The sequence below is a fragment of the Ailuropoda melanoleuca genome, chromosome X (assembly GCF_002007445.2).
Source record: "Ailuropoda melanoleuca isolate Jingjing chromosome X, ASM200744v2, whole genome shotgun sequence".
Classification (NCBI taxonomy): Eukaryota; Metazoa; Chordata; class Mammalia; order Carnivora; family Ursidae; genus Ailuropoda; species Ailuropoda melanoleuca.
This window is the reverse complement of record NC_048238.1, coordinates 83,719,336-83,739,195: the sequence shown is the minus strand read 5'-3', so window position 1 is coordinate 83,739,195 and position 19,860 is coordinate 83,719,336. Positions and strand designations below refer to the sequence as shown.

Sequence of the window (19,860 nt, the reverse complement as noted above, 5' to 3'; positions counted from 1 at the left end):
CCCCTGCAGCTGCACGCGCCTCACCTCCCAGCACACCAGGGGACCAACTTGCTGCCCAGAGAGCCCATGGTAGCGATAACGGTGGGGATCCCAGCCAGCAAAGGGCCAGCAGGTTAGTATTGTGCTTGGGGAGAGAGAGGAGAGGCAGGCAGTTGGTGTGTCGGTTGCCAGGGGCTGGGGGGGTGGGGGGTGGGGAGACCAGAGGCGCAGCTGGGCCAGACTGGAGAAAAGCCATTGAGAGGCAAGCATAGCTGCCCAGGCTGAGGCCATGGGGAGCAGCGCACAGAGCAGCAGTGCCCCCCCCAAAAGAGCCCACTGCTAGTGTCACCCCGAGGGGGCCGAGGGGAGAGACGGTGAGAGCGTTTTCAGGAGGCTGGGAATAGACAGGTCTGGCCAGTGCCTGCACATGGTGGCCTCTAGGTAAATGCCTGTTCAGCTCACCGAGCGGATGAATAATGAGCTCTCCTACCACCCCGGCTTGCCATTAGCTGTAGAGATCGAGGGTCCTTTGAGGTTTTGCGAGGCTAGCTAGCTCCTTTGTGTGTTTCCAGCAATCATCGAAAACACAGAAACACACCTGGGCTGGCTTTTATAGTTTGAATCAGGCCTCCAGGGCCATGCATGGATTCTGAAGAGATGCTTCAGGGACAATGGAACTAGCACCCCAGCTTTACTGAGCAGTGGTCATGTGCGCTGCTCCGGATCAGCGAGAACCCGATTTGGTGCTCTCGCCCGTGTCCGAGTCAGGCACGACGCTCGTCCCCAGGGCTTTTGAATGAGGAGGATGAGGCTCAGGGGGGCCAGGTGACTTGCCCAGGTTCCCGCGGGGGGTGAGGGGCAGGGCCGGCGTCCGAAGCCCACGCTCTTGACCTCCGAGCCAGTCTGCTCGCTGGAGCTTTCCGATGAGCCCAACTGTCAAAACCAAACGAGCAACAGCTCTGTGGGGGGAGAGGAGGGGACGACTGGGGCTGCCTGCATGTCTGAGCTGGCTTGAGGCCAGCTGGGGGGTGGTGGGGTCCCTCAGCAGGAGCTGCAGTTCTCTCCTGGCTGACAGCAGGCCTTTTCTGGGACCTTTCTTTCCCTTTCCCCTGCCTCCTCCTTCATCCCCATTGCGGAGAGGGGTCACCTCCCATCACGGCTGCTGTTACTGCTGTTACCATTCGGTGGGAGCTCAGAGAAGCCTGCTGGGCACGGGGCGGCTGTTTTGTTTCCCAGACTTGATCTCTTGGAAAGACTAAGCCGGTTTAGGTCAGGAGACCAGGGCAGAGTGATTTTACAAGAGTAGAATTGGGCAGGCTCCTCCCTACTCCCTCCTCGCCTGCCCTCTAGGGACAGTCTTGTTTCCAGGATCAACAACTGCCATCCCTCAAGTATTTAGGGCACTCTACACCTTTTGGGAAAACAAGGGGGAGAGTTCTCTTTTCCCCACACCAAACAACGATGCTCAGACAGAGCCACCCAGCCTAAGGGATGTCCAGACATCGACCTGGATCCGAAAAGTGTCCTTTCTTTGCAGATTGCCAAGGCAAGGCTACTGATTGAGGCAGAAGTTAGTCCCCAGGGGCGCCTGGGTGGCACAGCGGTTAAGCGTCTGCCTTCGGCTCAGGGCGTGATCCCGGCGTTATGGGATCGAGCCCCACATCNCCAGACCCCAAAGTAAGCCGCGGACAGCAAGGAGTTGAAAATGGAACAAAGTAAAGGCAATGTTCCCATCCTCTCCGGCTCCCCGAGAGCTTAGAACTCAGCAGTGTTTGTACTTCGGGACAGGTGAGGTGGCTCTGCTGGGAAAATGGAGCTCTGCCCTACTGAGAATAGATGCTATGTCAACCAAGAAATGTTGAGCTAGGCAGAAAACCTGAAACCTGTTAGCACCTCCTAGGAGGCGTGATGGTAATTTACTTTCCCCTCCTGGGACTTTGTGCCTGCTCCCCCGGGGGCTCGGAGAGCCAGTCGGGCTTTCTTCCCAGTGTCTCCGAACAGCCATGGTCAGTCTGTGGCCAGCCAGAGGGCCAGGGCTGTGGAATGATCTACGCTCCTCATTCAGATCTGCTGGCTTCAAGCCTTCCATTGTCAAGCTGCCAGGAACTAAAAGCAGGCCCTCCAGCAGCCTGGTTTTCTGAAGACTGCCCTCCTCCTTTAACTTGAGTTAACCATTTCCTGACCAAAGCCAGGCTCTCGCCTGTCCATTTCTGAGCTTGCACATTATTATTATTTTTTTCCCAACTACTCTTGCACCGAGCCTGTGAGCCCCCAATTGCCAAGGTCAGGTCTCCTTCTCTCTTGTCCTCTACTCCTGTACCCAGGCCAAGGGAACAGAAAGAAATGAACGGATTACCTAGCATCGAGGAGCAAGCCCCTGTACTCCATCCTGGAGGGTAAAGCATGGGCCGGAGGAAGGAGAGACGGGTGTTCAGTCCCAGCTCCACCACTTGCTGGCTGTGTGGCTGTTGGGCAAATAACTGACCCTCTCTCTGCCTCATTTCCTCATCTAGAAAATAGCAATAACACTGGCACTTATTCCATAGAGTCGATAGAGAGGATGAAATGGGATAATAAACTGCCTTGCCCATATTTTTTAAAATGATTTTAAAAAAAGACTTTATTCATTTTATTTGAGAGTGAGAGAGAGCACATGAGCGCAAGCGGGGGGGGGGAGGGGAAGAGGGAGAAGCAGACTCACCGCTGAGCAGGGAGCCCACCCCATGGGCTCTATCCCCGGACTCTGGGATCATGCCGTGAGCCAAAGGCAGACGCTTAACCGACTGAGCCACCCAGGCGCCCCTGCCTTGCCCATATTAAATGACCAATAAATGGTAGTTACTATCAGGTTCTTATACTTTCTCAATCCCAGGGAAGGCTTTCCTTTCATTCCCTCCTCCTGACATATTTTGCCCCCCCCACCGCCCTTACCCGTGACAAATCCTCCCCATCGCAAGAGAGCACGGGTTTAGACCTGCATTCATTGACCCCGGGTCACCTTTACTGAAATCAACAAACAAACACAAATTCTGTGATGCTGTGATCAGTCGAGCCCTTCCAGGCACCATACAAAGCATTGGGAGGTTGCCCTGATGAGGGGCTGTGCATCAAAATGGTGTCAAAATGCTTTTCCTTTGTCCTTTGCGCCTATTTGCTTACATTGACATGTGCACAGCTGTTTGGGCTGCAGGACGCAGAACCTGACCGCTAAGGTAGGCGACGCAAGATAGCGCGGTATCAGAGCGAGGATGAGAGGCACTTTGAGACAGGGGACTAGCGGAGGTTTACCCGGGGCAGCAGGCTGGGCAAGGGGAAGGCTGCTCTTACCTTCAGCCTGGTTAGGGACAAGCACATGACTTGGAGCTCGCCCCACGGAAGCTAAGGTTCAATACTGTGCTCACAGACGGTGAGATCTCCTAAGCCGGCCCTGAACTTCATTCATTTTTTAACAAGTATTGAGTGCCTACTACACGAGGCTACGTGCTGCGGGGATACACAGATGGGTAACCAGCCATGCTTCCCAAAGGCAAAGAGCTTGCAGTGTCGAGGGAATAATGGCACCGAGGATTATAACCCCGGAAAGCATGTGATGCGAGCCAGAAGACAGCCACGGTGCAAGTGAGCTATGGGCATTCAGAAGGGGGCGGCACTGCCAGGGCGGAGACAATGGTGTGGACACGGGGGAAGGTGGGGCACGTAGAGAAAGGCTAGGGCAATTACACGGGCTGGCTCAGAGGGCCTTCTAGACTAAGGGCATCATTTAAAAGGGATTACTCACCCGCAAAGCTCTTGCAACAAAATAACTATACCCTGGGGGGAGGGGGCGGTGAAAGTGAAAACAGAGCATCCGCAATTATTGATAGAGCACACTGTGAGTTAACTTGGGTTCTCCTGCCCCACAGTCCCCTGCTCCTCGGTGGTCTGGATTGCCCCCATTGTGGTTCTGCAAGGGCGAAACACCTGCCTTTATCCATCAGGATAGGATGGTTGGGGGTGGGGAAAAAGCCAACTCATTTATCAAACAAAACCAACAGATATGTGCTCCCTTCGGTCAGAAGAGCCAGCCACCACTGAGGCAAATCTCAGTGGAGCCTTTAAGAGGAAGACAGATACTCCAGGCGGAGGTGACAGGAATGTGAAATACACTCATTTATTCTTTAGGGGGCTAGGGGGAGGGGACGAAGATCATTTTGGCGGAATTGGAGGCTTGACTAGAGCAGAGTTTATAAAAAGGCGTGGTTTAGTTAGCCCCCGCGAGATTCGACAATTTGTACTTGCCAACATTGAAAAATCGGGATTTTCGTCTCCCTTGAAAAACTGGGCCCACATTTCAAAATGGCATCCAATCGTTAGAGAAGAGGAGCTTGTCTTGGCCTCCACTGGCCTGCTTTATTCCTTCCTGCTTTCGGTATTTAGATGCTAATCACATTTTGCGAGCACAGAGCAAGTTAGCTCTCCCGAATGCTTTGCAAGCCAAAAGCCTGTGATGGCTCAGGATGCCTTTGAAAGCTGTCTTTAGCGGATGAATGCACGTTATCTGGGTTTCCCGGCATTTCTTCTTCCTGTTACTGCCAAGTTCTTGTTGGTGTTTGATTTTGCAACTCCTAATATAGGACCTCTGTGCAGTGAGGGTGGCGAAGCAGGTAAGAGCTGCATGCAAGGCCAAGGGGCTCAGCCTCCGCCTTTACTCTCTTCGGGGATTACAGAAGGACAGAACACAGGCAGATCTTAAGAAAATTAGTCTGGCAGGAGCCACGGGCCGGGGCTGGAGGGACCGAAGTGAGTACTGACCTCGGAGACAAGCTACCGGGTCTTAAATCTCAGCTCAGTTCCTGGGCGGGTGGACTTGGGCAGGCTACAGACCTTTTCAGTGCCTCTGTTTTCTCCTCTGTAAAATGGGCTTGATATGAACGGTATCCATGTCGTAGGGCTGTTTTAAGGGTTCAGTGAGATAATGAGCATAGAGCACTTAGCGCAGTGCATGGTACCTTCGTGCTCCATGCCTGTGAGCGTGTGTGTGATTAATCTTGGAGACCAACGAGAGGATTGCTGCTATAGCCTGGTTAGGAGTTGACAAGGCCCGAGATGAGGGCAGGGAGGGCGACAGAAAGACAGACCAGTGCGGGAGGAGCAGGCGGGAAGAACCCACCCGGCTCACGGTTGCCTGGGAGAGGGACCAGAGGAAGAGTCAAAGATGACTTCTGGGCTTCCAGCCTGGATGACTGGCTGGTGCGGGCGATGGTACTGAAATGGAAAAGTTGGGGCAGCAGGTTTCGGGGGACGGAGAGGTCAGTTTGGTACACACTAAGTCAGAGGTGGCCATGTAGCGGGGCTAGCCAAGGCGGCACCACGCAGCAGGCTGTGAGAAGCGTGGGTCGGGGCCGAGGATGTGGCGTTGAACGTGAGAAACCAGGAGGGTGCCCAGTTTGGCGAGGGCAGCCGGAGGTGCTAAGCATCTCGGGCGGGTGCAGCATCTGTGTTTGAACAGCGCTGGGGCCCCTCTTCACTCGGGGGCCGTGTGTATTCTGCTCGGTCAGCTGTGCCCCTTGGGTGCCACCTTTGTCCTTCAGTTTATGTACTTTCAGTTCAAATGCTGACCTGGCCCAATCCTGCGTGGCTTGCGATCCGAGCCGTGATGGGGTCAAAGTCCCCCGGGATAGCGAGCAACAGGCGGACACTTGGTTTTATATTTGATGAAATGGAGACACTTAACATGGGCCGTCAGGGAGGGTGGCAGAGTTGCGGGGATCAGCGGGGGGACTAAGCTTGTGCCTGGTGCCTCCCACCTGATCCTGTCCGAGGGCCCACCAGGGGCTCCAAGGCTCCCACGTTCTCAGCTGCTCCCTGGAGTTTCAGGGTAGCTTTTCTCTCTCTCTCTTCCATGTGCACCTGTCCAGAGAACCCTTTGCTAGGACTCCCTGGTTCTTAGTAGGGGCCTGCAGATTAATCAGACAAATTAACCTCCATCAACATTTCACCCTTCCCCCTTGTTCTCTGAATACACTAAGTGGTGCTAGCCATTTCAGGCCCACGCTCTGGGCCAGGCGGGGGAGATAATGAAGATGACTAGGCCGGGCCGTACTGAAAGAGCTTGAGCCACGAGGCACTGAAGTGCGGTCAAGTTGATTTCAGGCCGGGTTGTCTCGGGGGCCGTGAAAGCATACCAGGTGGCGGGGGGCACCTCACTCCATTTGTGCACAGGGCTGACCCACCCCCCTCCCCTTTCCCACCAGAAACCATTGCATCAAAACACGCACATACATAATTTATTTACCTCTCCATTCTCTAGCATGCCAGCCAGAAGCCAGGGCAAGAAAAGAGAAAGGAATAAAATGAGTGGAAGCATGGTGCAGGAAGGGCTCAGCTGGTTAAACAAGACTTCTGATCATTGTCATTAATGTTCAAGAGAGTTCCAACCTGATGTGGCATTAAATGGGCAGATTGTGTGTGTGTGTGTGTGTGTGTGTGTGTCTGGACAAAAGCGTATTAGGAGAGCGAGACATTCAGACAAAGTGGCCAGTCAGTGCGAGAGCTGGGAAAATTCCCTGTCCAGCTGGTTATCTAACAGACATCTGACGTTGATTTGCTTCCTGACGGGCGGCGCAAGGAGGAGAGAGAGCCAGGGGAATGCAAATATTACCATTAAGCGTGCTCAGTTCAGAGCAGCCTGGCTGCCCTGCAAAGTTCCCTCGTTATAAATTCCGCTGGCAAACACTGCCGGCTCCCTTTCGGGGGAGACTGCTACTGAAGCTCTCTTGGAGAAGCTGGATTGTGTGCTTTGCAGGAAAAAAAGCCCCACAGCAGAATTTAGGGTGAGCCTGTTGTTTCCAGGCTCCTTGTGCTCCGAACTGAAGGTGTATTTCAAGCAGGGATTAGGAGATTGTTGACTGGACAGAGATCACGGGCTGCAAGGCTAATCGCCTCAGAGGGCTCAGCAGCGCTCCATTTACTGCAGCGACATCTAATGGCCAGAGGAAGCAGTGCATGTTCTCATTGAAAAGCTGCCTGTGGTTCTGTCTAGCGAGTTACTTTTTTTTTTAAAGTAGGGTGGATGAGGTATTATTATGTTTATTAATGTCTGTAAAATAACACTTTGGCCGCAACCTTAAGAATTCACTTCCTACATCTTTGGATGATATTATGATGTTATTCATAATTGGATGCTGATCATATTTTATGAAAACCATGCAATTACCTCTTTGGGATTTTTTTTTATAACCATCATGACTTTGCATTTATTTTAAAGCTTCTTGTTGAAGCTCTGTGTATCTATTACAAGAAGGTTTCCATACCATGGAAAAGATGATCAAGTTTATTCCCAAATACCCACTTCTAGGGTATCTTACCCTGGTTTATAGTAGAGTGTTGTGGTTAAAAAAAAATTGAAAAGTGATAGTAATCACTGCTGATGGTTGTTGAGATGAACCACTCCCTCACAGCTGCTGAAAGTGTAAACTTACAACCTTTCTGGGGGGTACAGTTCATTCAGAGCCTTCAAATTATTTTTATCTTTTTAAAAATTTATTTTAAGTAGGCTCCATGCGGGCGAACTCACGTCCTTGAGATCAAGACCTGAGCTGAGGTCAAGAGTCAGATGCTTGGGGCGCCTGGGTGGCTCAGTCGGTTAAGGGGCTGCCTTCGGCTCAGGCCATGATCCTGGAGTCCCCAGACTGAGCCCCGCATCGGGTTCCCCGCTCAGCGAGGAGTCTGCTTCTCCCTCTGCCCCTCCCCCCTCTTGTGCTCTCTCTCTCTCTCTCTCTCTCAAATAAATAAATAAAATCTTAAAAAAAAAAGGCCAGGTGCTTAACTGACTGAGTCACCCAGGTGTCCCAGAATTATTTTTATCTTGTGACCTGTAAGTCAATTTGTAGGAATATAGCTGAAGGGTGGCATCATAGATGTGAAAAAAATACAAGGGTTTTCACTGCAATGTTATCTTACTGAAGAATTAGAAATAGCCTAAATATTTAAAAACTGAGAAATTCTTATTTACGGCACAGTGAAGGCAGAGGCTGAAGTTATGAGGCCACAAACCAAGGAATGCTTAGGGCACCAAGAAGCTAGAAGAGACAAGGAAGGAGCCTCCCCTACAGCCTTCAGATGGGGCCCGGCCCTGCCAACACCTTGATATTAAAATTCAAGCCAGCAGAACTTTGTGAGAATAAATTATTATTTTAAGAAAATATCCATGGGATATCCATATGGTGGAGTATTACATGAAAATTTAAAAAGGTATTCTCAATACTTGATGGCCTGAGGCAATATCCATTATATAATAAGTGAAAAAAATAGAACACTAGTTTTTATATATGGTGGGAACATAATTTTGTAAAAAAAAAAAAAAGAAAGCCCTTCCATATACCTGTATCATACATATTTACACACACATGCATATATACATATACAAACAGGCAGAAAAACCATTAATCATAGTGCATAGGTGTTGGGCTTATAAGTAATTATTTTCTTTTTTATACCTTTCCGTGTGTCACAAATTTTCTATAATCTATGTGCATCACTTTTTTTTTATGGTGGTAAAACATTCATACTACACTTGATCTCAGCCAAAAGGCCGAGAAGTGATTGTGGTAAAATATTCATAACATAAAATTGACCATTTTAAGGGTATGTACATTACTTTTAAAATTAGGAAAAACGGGGGTGCTCAGTCAGTTAAGCATCTGCCTTCGTACTCCTCAGGTCATGATCCCGTGTCAGGCTCCCCGCTCAGCGGGAAGTCTGCTTCTGTCTCTCCCTCTGCCCCTCCCCCCAACTCGTGCTCTCTCGCGCGCGCTCTCTCTCTCTTAAATAAATAAAACCTTTTAAAAAATTAGGAATAATGGTTTTTGTGAAGAGGTGGGAACTCAGCAGGTGCTAAACTTACACGTACATTATAATTACAATAATGTGACCATCATTTATTTGTTTGGACAAAGGACAGGAAACGAATACAACCCAGACAGATGAAGTTTGATGGATGGGGGCAGCAGAATGGGGGGGGTCATTGTGATGGGGACTATTCTGAAGGCAGTTTTTCTTTATAAGTTGAGATCGGTCCTCTCGGACTTTTTAGTGCTGAGGAAGGTGAGGCCCAAGCCTAGTCAAGAAAGCTGAAAGGAGAAGCCAGGGGTAACCGAGCCAGCAGAGACAAGTTAGAGACGGCCGACAAAGACTCAGCAGGGACTGATCATTTAAAATGGGATTCAACTGAATTATGATCGGTAGTTCCCGGCTGACTTTGGTTCTTTCCAGGCTCTTTCACTGAGACAGCTTTTAAGGAAGAGAGGAGAGAAAAGTGGGCCTCATCTGGACGCTTCATCAAAGACCTAAAAAAGTGGAGTATGGGAACAGGGAGGCCACTAGGGCTCGAGCCAGCAGCCCCGAGGTTAGCAGCACAAATGCCAATGGAGTGTGTGTGTGTGTGGGGGGGGGTTGCATGGTATTTGTGTGAGCCTTCATGAGCTCCCTGGAAACCTGGCGTCACTCAGGGTCACTGTTCTTTGCAGTCACTACCGCCCGCAAGCACAGCAAGGCACCCCTCCTACCTGATGCCCCCCTCCCCCATATACTCCTCACCTGCATCTTTCTCTTCACCGTGTCAAAAGGATAGGAGAGCGTCTGGGTTACGGCGGCGGCCAGGCAGACATTGGCAAAGTTCTGGAGGGGAGAGAACCGATCTCGGGGTCCATTCCAGAGTTTCTCCAGGTTCATGTAAACTAGAAGGGAGCCAGCGGAGAAGGGGAGAGCACCTGCAAAAAGAAGGCCAGGTAGAGGCTGCTGCCGTCTTGGGTGCCACTGGCTTGAGAACGTAAATGCCTGTGGGGAGTCCAGGTGAAGCCAACAGGACTGGCTCCGGGGCCCGTTACAGGCACTCCAGCCAGAGCCACCCGAAGCAGCTTTTCTTCGGGGACGATAACGTGCTCCATTTTGATAGGGGGTGTGTTATTTGTCAAAATGCATCAAACAGTTCACTAAAGGTTGGCACACTTCGCTGTATGTAAGTTTTACTCTAGAAAGAACCACAAACAAATATTGAACTCTAGTTAATGAGACATGTGTTGAACGGCTGAGGGGTGAAGTGCATTGATGTTTGCAAATTACATGGAAGTCGTGCAGAAATATGTCAGATGGACTGGTGAGTGGCCAGAGGGAAGGACATATACACGATAAAGCCACGTGTTCATTGGAGCATCTGGACGAGGGGCATGTGGGTGTTTCTGATTCTTGTAACTTTTTTGGGTGTTAGAAATTTTTAAAAATAAAATCTTGGGGGAAAAAATCACTCCCATAGAGGAAAAAGTCAGTGAGCAGCAATTTTGTCAGGTTTCGGAGGCTAAGAGGGACTGGTCTCTGGCTGAGAAGGAGACATTCTGTGCGAACTAGAGAGCGGGGCTGCCCTGGTGAGGGAGGGCACTTGACCTTGCTTTGGGGAATGATGTGGCCGTATCAGGACCCAGGAAAAGATGGCAAGCAGGTAGGGCGCTAGGTGGTCCTTTCAAGAAACTTCCAGAAACTTTAGGAGCTATCTTAAGCTTACAGAGGGGCTAAATTTCTCCCTCAAAATAAGATTTAAAAGAGGGGCTAGCATCAGTGGGGTTGCTTGTCTTGAGGAAAATGTAATATCTATTTAATACACACATTACAAATGAAGTACCAACTCCCCCCCAACTTTAACTTCATTCAGAAAATGTTTGCAGAGTTTATGTGATGTGCTGGGCCCTATGCTGGATGCCGGGAATACAAAGAGGTGTAGGCTAATTCCTGGAGGAGATGGACAGCTGATATGTGCTATAACTGGGTGGGGTGTCGATACAAAGTGCTCTAAGCACACGAGGACCAGAGGGATTAATTTTGCCTAGAGGAATCAGGAAGGACTTCACAGAAGAGAGAGAACTTTCCTACTGGGTCTTGGAGGATTGAGTAGGAGTTCGCCAGACATCGGGAGAGCAGACAGGCAGTCCAGGCAGAGGGAACAGCAGGTACAAAGGGACTGGTGTTTCCAGGAAATTGCAAGTTTTTCTGGAGGGCTGGAGCATGAGTGCAGGCAGAGGGACCGCAGGAGGCGAGGTGGGACGGGCTGGCCGGGGCCAGGTCTGAAGGATCGTGTGGTGTGCCATGAGGAATTTGGGCCTTCCCCGTAGCTCAGGAGTCAGGGAGGGCTGGGATGGAGGACAGCGGAATGAGGGTGGTGGAATGGCCGACTTCGGTTTGGGAAGGTCACCAGGCCCTGGCAGCAGTGCCCAGGACCGGGACCCGGTAGGACCCTCTCGTGAGTGTCTGTGGGAAGGATAAAGATGAGTGGCAGAGGAGGCGAGGATGGAGGAGGGCGACAGACTGAGAGTGAAGAGGTCAAGCTGATAGTACTTGGTGACGGAAGCCCCAGCGGAGAGAGAAGAGGAGCTGAAGCGGTTCTGGGTTTCCTCCGGCTTGGGCCGCTGGGTGAAAGGCAGGCGGTCGCGTTCTTTAGGGAACCCAGGAGGAACAGGTGTGAGACTAACGAGGACGTCAGGTTTAGTCTTGAGGTGGATGCGCCCAGGGAGCAGCCGGTGAAGGTGTCCAATAGCAGGTATTCATCCTGCCACTGGGAATGGGTAGCAGTCAGTGGTTAAGACAGAGGGCTCTGGGGTGACATCGCTAGGTTCTTCTGCTTTCTATCTATGTGATCTCGGGCAAGTCCCTTTGTTTCCCTAAGCATCGTTTCCTTGTCTGTAAGGTGAGGCTTAAATAGGAAACTATAAGCAAGGCATTCGGCACAATGCCAGGCCCAGAGCGGGCACCAGTAAATGTTAGTCACTGTTGTCACAGAGTTGAGGTCATTAGAGTATCATGATGCTTGGTTAAGCCACGAGCTTAGCTGAGGCCACCTGGGGAGGGGATGGAGGATGAAAAGAAAGTCAAGGAAGGAGCCCCGGGGGAACAGGGACGCGTAGGGGGCTGGCAGCATCCGATGAGCCAGATAAGACAGAGCTGCTGGAGAGGTGGGAAAGACATCCAGGAGTCGGTGGGGTCCTAGAAGCCAGGTTTCCAGAAGAAGGGGTGATCAGTCTCATTAAATCCTGCAACAAAGGTCCGATACTGGGCAAGAGTCTGCCGGGTTTGGCAGCTGGGGGACTCTGGTGACTCTTGCATGTGTAGCCTTGGCAAAGGTTCCAGAGACCACGGAAGCTACAGTTGCTACCCTGGTTGTGCTCCCACGTGTGTGTACGCGTGCTGAGTCTCCTTCCCACAGTCAGATGGGGTGTGTGGGATTATCTTCCTATCAGTTTGGGCTGAGCCACCTTCACTCTCTCTTCGTCCCCTCCCTGGGATGGGACAGGCCAAAGTTAGGAGTGGGGTATATGGCTATGGAATCGAACAAAGCTAATCGGCTCTACGTGGGTTGAATCCATAGGACCTTGACCTCAAAAAACCGCATTTAACTGGTTACAAACAAAGGTATACAATATTCATCTATATCAAAGAACACAACCTTTCCCTGGACAAGGTGAAAAGTTTGATCTTACCTAGAACAGTAAGGGAAACCCCTCGATACAGGGCTAGGAACCCTTCCTGTTGATAAACAGTAGAAAAAGCATGGAGGATCCCTCTGTAAGATGGTTGCAGCATGTTCTGCACAATCAACCGGGTTTTGATGAGGTCTGTAGGGTATGTCACAATGGTGGAAACCATGCCTGCGAGACTCCCAGCCATGATGGAACTCCACTGGGAAATATGGCCCAGGTCATCCGTGAATAGCATGACAAACCTAGGAGAAAAAAAAGGAGGAAAACCCCAAGAGAATCAGCTATGGATTGTGCTAGAGTGTTCTATACTACTTCTTGCAATATCTCCCAGTATTTGGAAATGTTTTACAGAGTGAAAATTACTATACGATGCCTGACCTTCTTCTTTAGGTCTACCCTAAGTTCTTCCCACTTCATTTTAAGCATTTTCGCCTTTATCTGTAAAACTGTCAATCCTGGCTTGCCTGTGGGGTATAAATGAATAGGAAGACTTGGTAAATACTGAACTGGAATGTGTGCTGTTGAAACTTAAATGAAATCGCTTGAAATGACGACTTGGAGCATCCTCAGTAATTGAGTTTGGTTTTTTTTTTTTTAAGGTAAGCTCTACTTCCACTGTGGGGCTTGAACTCATGACCTGGAGATCAGGAGTCTCATGCTCTACGGACTGAGCCAGCCAGGCGCCCCACCCCCCCCTTCCCCCACAGTAACAGAGTTTAAAAAATGTATTGGCTTGGGTGCCTGGGTGGCTCAGTCAGTTAAGCGTCTGATTTCATTCAGATTATGATCCCAGGGTCCCACTGAGCCCACGTGGAAGTCCCTGCTCAGCAGGGACTCTACGTCTCCCTCTCCCTCTTGCTCTGCCCCTCCCCCTGCTTGTGCTCTTTCTGTCACTCTTTCAAATAAATAAAAATCTTTAAAAAAATGTATTGGGTTAATAGTTATAAGGGAAGATGGGCCACCACCTTCCTAGCTGTCTGGGAAATGACAAATAAAAACAAGATACCATTTCTTGGCAGATTGGCAAAGATGAAAAAGCCTGATAATATCAAGTGCTGCGGAGGACACGTAGAGACAGGAATGCTCCCCCACTACAGGTGGAAATGTAAATTGGTCCAGCCCCTTCGTAATATCTAGCACAACTGAGATAATGCCTCCTTTCACCCCGGCGATTCCATTCCTAGGTGCATATCTTAGGGAAGCTCTTACACACGTACATGTGAAGACACATACAACATTGTGTGTTCGTGTGAAAAGTCGGACAACCTAAAAGTCCCTTCATAGGTGAATGGATAAATTGTAGTAGTCATACAATGGATACTACGGTTACAATGAGCTTGTGACTACGTATTCATACGGATAATCATAAAAGCATAAAGTTGAGTGAAAAAAGCAAGTTGCAGAGTGAGCTATAGTGTATGACAACCATCTATTTAAATTAAGAACACACCCATAAAAGCATACCTTATATTATTCATGGATAGATAAAGCTACATATTTAAAAGGGTGGCTCAGTCATTAAGCATCTGCCTTTGGTTCAGGTCATGATCCCAGGGTCCTGGGATCGAGCCCCACATTGGGCTCCCTGCTTAGTGGGGAGCCTGCTTCTCCCTCTGCCTCTTGCCCGGCTCTTGTGCGCTCTCTCTCTCTCTCTCTCAAATAAACAAATAAATCTTTAAAAGAAAACCTTAAAAAACAAAAAAGTGTAAAATAGCTCCCCAGGAAAGTGGAGGGGGGAAGGCGCTGGGAATGAAAATGAATGGGACTTCAGCTTTCTCTGGAATCTTTTATTTCTTGTATTAAAAAAGATACTTGGAGTATCTTTTATTCTGTCTTTCATGCTGTTACTTCTGGATGGTGGGTACACGGGCACTCTTCTTTGTGTTTCTCTACAGTTTTATAATGTAGTAAAAAATGGCTTTGGGTGGACTTTTCCAAATGCAAGCCAGAAAGCCACTGTTATTGTCCCTCTTTGGAAGCAGCGCACCCCCAGTCATGAGGACCTACCTTGGCAGAAATTGTTCTAAGGCACTTTTACATGGTACACATTCCCTGCCGAGGAAGCCAAGGAATTTTACTCCTTGCTGATGAGGACAAAATCCAGAAGGGCTTGGAAACCAGGACAAAGTATTTTCTACCAGAGAATGGGGTAGGGGAGAGGGAGAGGAATAGCAGGGGCTTGAATAAAAGGAAAGTGATCAGGGCTAGGCTAAAAAAAAAAAAAGTTTTTTTTTATTTTTAAAAAGATTTTATTTATTTATTTGAGAGAGAGCATGAGCAGGGACAGAGGGAGAGGAAGAAGCAGGCTCCCCGCTGAGCAGGGAGCCCAATGTGGGGCTCGATCCCAGCTCCCTGGGCTCATGACCTGAGCTGAAGGCAGATGCTTAACTGACTGAGCCACCCAGGCCCCTGTATGTTTTTTAAAAATGAGACCATCTCCAGTTCTTTGGCTTTCAAATCTCCCATAAAGAGGCGTGTATCCTGTTCCTTCAACCTGGCAGCAAGCCAGGGCCCTCTGTGTGATAAATAAGATAAGTGGGTATTCAGGTGAAATCATTTGAGGAGTCCTAGGACGGTTCCTTTGCTCCCAAGTAAACACTCATTGATTAAAAGCTTGTCTTTCGAGGAGCGCTTGGTCGGTTAGGCGTTGGCCTTCACCTCAGGTCATGATCCCAGGGTCTTGGGATGGAGCCCCGAGTCGGGCTCCCTGCTCAGCAGGCAGCCTGCTTCTCCCTCTGCTACTCCCCCTGCTTGTGCGTGCTCGCTCTCACTCTCTTTCTCTAATAAATAAAATCTTTAAACAAAAGCATCTTTTTCAAGCTGTAAGAAGGTCTTAACTTCATTTTGTCAACCTACTGTTGACTTGTTAATTGCACTAATTGAAAGTCATTAAAAAAAGAACCCAGTCCTGAGTTAAACCAGCGACTTTTGAAAGATGCAGGTAACTAAAGCCGGCATTCGCCAATGGGCCACTGGCCTGCCTCACTGCACACTTCCTTGTTCCTCTCTCTTCTCTCCCTTGGCCAGTCGAGGTGGAGGGCAGCCCGAGGAGGGACAGGGGAGACAGAGGACATGGACATACTTGACTGCGGGGGTGGTCTGCAGCAAGCTGGAACAATCTAGACGATGGTGGGAGTTTGAAATGCCCAAAGAAACGCCATTCCTTCTCATCGCCTCGCCCTATTCCCTCTCTGTGGCCACTTCCAGGGCATGACGTAATTCAGGACCCATTTATCGCACCTCCGCGATGTGCCAGACCTTGTGCTAGCCCTCAGCAGCGGTCCGAAAGAGCTCACCGGCCCTGCCCAAGCAGTGGCGGAGAGGGGCAACGGAGAGGAAATAGGCCCTTGGTTCGCTCAACGACTTGACGGACCAGGAATAGGACCCCAGTTGGGTTATAAAGTAGGGTCTTACTATCAAATACACGATATTCAGAAGAACCAAAGGAAGTCCTTTCTTCTCAGACTCTTATCATCTAATAGAGACAAGGACCCCCGACCCTGCCCCCGGGAATTGCAGAGTCAAGGCGGGCAACGCTGATAGGCCATCGATGACATCATCCTGGGCCCCAGGGTTTCAGCTCTTGTCTGATTGGCTGGGCAGCAGAGTTCCCCTTTCTCTCCTTCTCCCCATCCCGCTCCCCAAATGCACAGAAGCTTTTCCCCAGAGAGACTGGCTAAGCTGGTGAACAGCAGTAACCCCTTCCTTTCAGCCACAGGATATCACACACCCCCTGGGTATATGTAGTTAGAACTGCCAACGCCAACGAACACGAGCTCGTGAAGTGGTTATACGGTAAGACAGCGGTGCGGGTTACCGACTATTCCAGAGCCGCAGGGGCCCAAACCAATGTTTACAGAGCTTGACAAGCAGCTGTGGAGCGAAATTGGAAGAGCATCTACGGGTTGATGTATTTGACAGCCCTCCATTGTGTAACGTACTATTTATTGCCAGGGCCCAGCTCCTAATAGACTCTTCTGAGTGGACTTCGGATCATAAATCCAAGTGAGCAGACATATCAGCATCACAATGGTGGGCAGAGCCCGGGACTAAGGAGCCAGAAGACCCGGTTTCAAGCTTCAGCTCTGCTATTAATTCTCTTTGGGGACAAGTCAATTAATCACTCCATTTCCTGAACGTTCTAGATGTTTACGCTTTGTTCATACCCCTGATCCTAGGCTATCTACCGTTACCCTCAGCCAACTGTTTTTGCAAACTCATGGCGAGGAAAGAGTAGAGATGAGTCAATAAAACGACAGACCAAAGGTTTCATCCCTATGTAGGAAGGATGGCACCACGATTAATCAACTGCTTTGTTTTCTGTGCTTAGCCATTTACTGAAATACTCCCTTTTAGTTTCCAGAAGGAAAACAATCTCTCAGGAAACATTATTAGCAAACTTAGGCCGGGGAACTCTCTCCTTCTTCCTCTCCTGGTCACCAGCCACCAGCCTGTGTCAGGTGCCCTCAGTTGCTGTACGGACGAGTGCAACAGGTTCCTAACTGGCCCGGCCACCCCCGGTCTTCCTCCTCTCTAGTCATCATACCCTGCCACCAGGTGACAGTAATTCCTGTTGAGTTGCTTTAATCATCACCCTCCCACCACCTACCACCTCCTCAAAAATCTCCCACAACTAACTTTGGCCATACTGAACGAAGTCCAAAGTCCTTAACCCGGCTCTCTGAGACCGCATTCCGACCTGCTTTTCTTGCTGTACTTCCCATTACTGCTGTAGACATACCCCACGTTCCTGTCCTGCTGCATGCCTGCCCACCTGTGCGCCTTGGCTCATGACGTTACCTGCAATCTTTCTTTCTCCCCATCTGTGCCCAGCAAACTCCTACTCATTCTCCCCAGACCAAACTCAGGTGGTTTTTCTCCTCTGTGAGGTCCTCACGTCGTCTCCTCCTCCTCAGAAGTGTGAATTTATTTTCTTTTAAAGATTTCATTTCTAAGTAATCGCTACACCCAATATGGGGCTCGAACTCGTAACCCTGAGATCAAGACTGGCATGCTTTACTGACTGACCAAGCCAGGTGCCCCAGCAGTGTGAATTTCTGTAGCACTCAGCCACGTGCTACAGACACACTCGTCGTCTTCTAGTCCTCTGTAAGCCCTGGAGCACCGGGACCACGCCCCTTTCGTCCCTGCCTTGTCCGCACCTCACGCACACGGTGGGTACTTAATGAAGCCTGGCTGTATTAATGTCAAATGAATGCAGAGAGAAAGGCGGCGTGATGTAGTAGAGGAATGGATTTGGAGGCAGAGGTCAGGTGATGGGGCTCTCAGCTCTCTCACTGAGGAGGGGTGCGGCAGTGCCTGATTCGGCATCTGTAAAATGGGCATGATACTTCCCACTCGATGGACCTCACAGGGCAGGAGGTAGGAGTTGTAAAAGTCCAACACACACGCTCAAGGGTAACTATGTAGAGGCGATGGCTGCGTTGCTCGGCTTGATGAATATGTACGTCAAAACATCAAGTTGTACACCTTAAATGTATACAGTTTTTATATGTCGAGATATCTCAATAAGGCTGTTAACAAAATTCAGTGACGTACATATACTGGGTGGTCAAGGGCAGGCCGCCCCACGACGGGCAGCAATGGCATGGAGATGATCTTGAGCTGAAAACAATCAAGGCCCAAGACTCAGGCAGAAACTTTGACCACCCCCCCTCGACTGCCTAAAAAGCATTTAGAGGACCTGCTCCAGGAAGAGAGCGCTTGCCATAAATAACACAGGAACTAGGGGTGGTAAACAGGGAAGAATTTAGCCAAGTCCGTTAAAATTCCTCTCTAGGTCCCCTTGTTTCTGAGTGGCCCAGCAAACACTTGTTTACCAAACATTTACTCTCTTTCATCCTGCTGTGATTTGCATTCCTTCCTTCTCAAGTCCCAGACCCCTACCTCCTCCTTAGCTCAGAAGGACATCTATATCTCATTTTACCTGTCTTGGGAAACTCGTGCGTGTGGGTTCCCCGCACGGAGGAAATTAAGTTTGATTTTCTCCATGAATCTGTCTCCCGTCCACTTAATTTTTTGTCTGGCTGGAAGAACCTTGGACAGAGGAAAAGGTCTTCCTCTCAGACGGTGATGACCAGAACAGCCACAATACTTAAACCCGCTTGTAAAGTTCTGCCTCCTAATCCTTAGCTTACATTCCAAAGGAAGATTTCCGTACCACTTTGTGGAGAACAGAGGGACGTGGGGAGAACTGTTTACAGACATCAGGCCAGATGTTGCAGAGGAGGAAAGAGAGCCTTGAGACAAATGCCCCAGGATCTCACTACCTTTCCTCCCCGCGGGAAGAGAAGGAACTTCTCCCAAACCTAGGTGACACGTGCACTGGTCCAGAGGACTCAGTGAGAAGGATGATTCCATCCGGCTTGTCAGCTGCCAGGTGAGCCTTCCATCACCAAAGGTGAAAATCCCGACTGTTAGCCTCCAAGGCGTGAAGTAGGTGGCGAAGACTGTGAGCTGGTTGTCTGAGTCAGAGCCAAGGCCAGTCCTCAGAGCTGGCACCGTGCCCATGGAATGAGGCGCACAGGGACCCTCCCCCAAGTACAGAAGCCTCTTCAGGAAGAGCCCTGAAGCTCCATCAGTACCATTTCATTCTTCTAGGCTTGTTTTCAGTTAAAATGCAAATATCTCTGAGCTCTGAGGAACCTTTGCCGACTCCTCTGGCATTTGCATGTTTAGATAGTTTCCCAAGAAGCCGCAGTTGTTGGAGAAGGTGAAAAAAGTGCGAAGAATGAGGCCGGTGGGCAGAGGGTGGGGTGGGGCAGTAAGTTGAGGGACCTGTTTGCAGCCTCTGTTGGGCCCTAAAGGCAAAGCTTCATGGGGGGGGGGCAGAAACCTGTGGCCTCTTGTGGCCATGGGTTGGGCCCTCTGCCCCAACCAAGCACTACCTCCTGGGGGCTTTGCTCGCAAAGGCACAACTGCACACACACACCGTCCGAAGGGTCTCTCTCTCCTAAGCCCAAGGCAAAATTTCCAACTTAGCGGACGCTGGGAATGGTCGGTCAGGAGCCATCTCTCTGGGGAGGTCTTCACCCCTTCTCCCCAGTCTCCTTTTGCCCCATTCCACCTCCTCGCCCATCCAACTCCGGGGGGCCGCCCCACAAAACGGCCCCTGGCGGGGCGGGGAGCCCCGAAGTGCACCCCGGGGCCTGCGCAGGTGCCGCCTCCTGGCCGAACAGCCCCGAGGGGCTCGCGCGCGATCCGGAAGGAGGCCACGGCTCACCGCGGGGGGCGGGGGGTCCCCCGAGGCCAAGCCCGGGAAGCAGCGCGGCCCTCCCCCCGCCCCGCGGCAGCCTCCCGGCTCCGGCGCCCGGGCCCGCCCCCGCCGAGGCCGGCTCTTACTTGCGGTAGGCGGCGA

General features: G+C 50.4%; 1 protein-coding gene across 1 annotated transcript in view; it reads right to left on the bottom strand.

Annotated features, from left to right (window-relative positions):
* The window catches only part of SLC25A43 (solute carrier family 25 member 43), a 39,757-nt gene that overhangs the window by 19,314 nt on the left and 583 nt on the right, over positions 1-19,860 (bottom strand). The window contains exons 2-3 of the mRNA XM_034649422.1: positions 12,483-12,724; positions 9,556-9,728 (exon numbers count right to left, since the gene is read on the bottom strand). Of these exons, the coding sequence (XP_034505313.1) occupies positions 9,556-9,728; positions 12,483-12,724 (415 nt within the window). The remainder of the gene's footprint in view (positions 1-9,555; positions 9,729-12,482; positions 12,725-19,860) is intronic.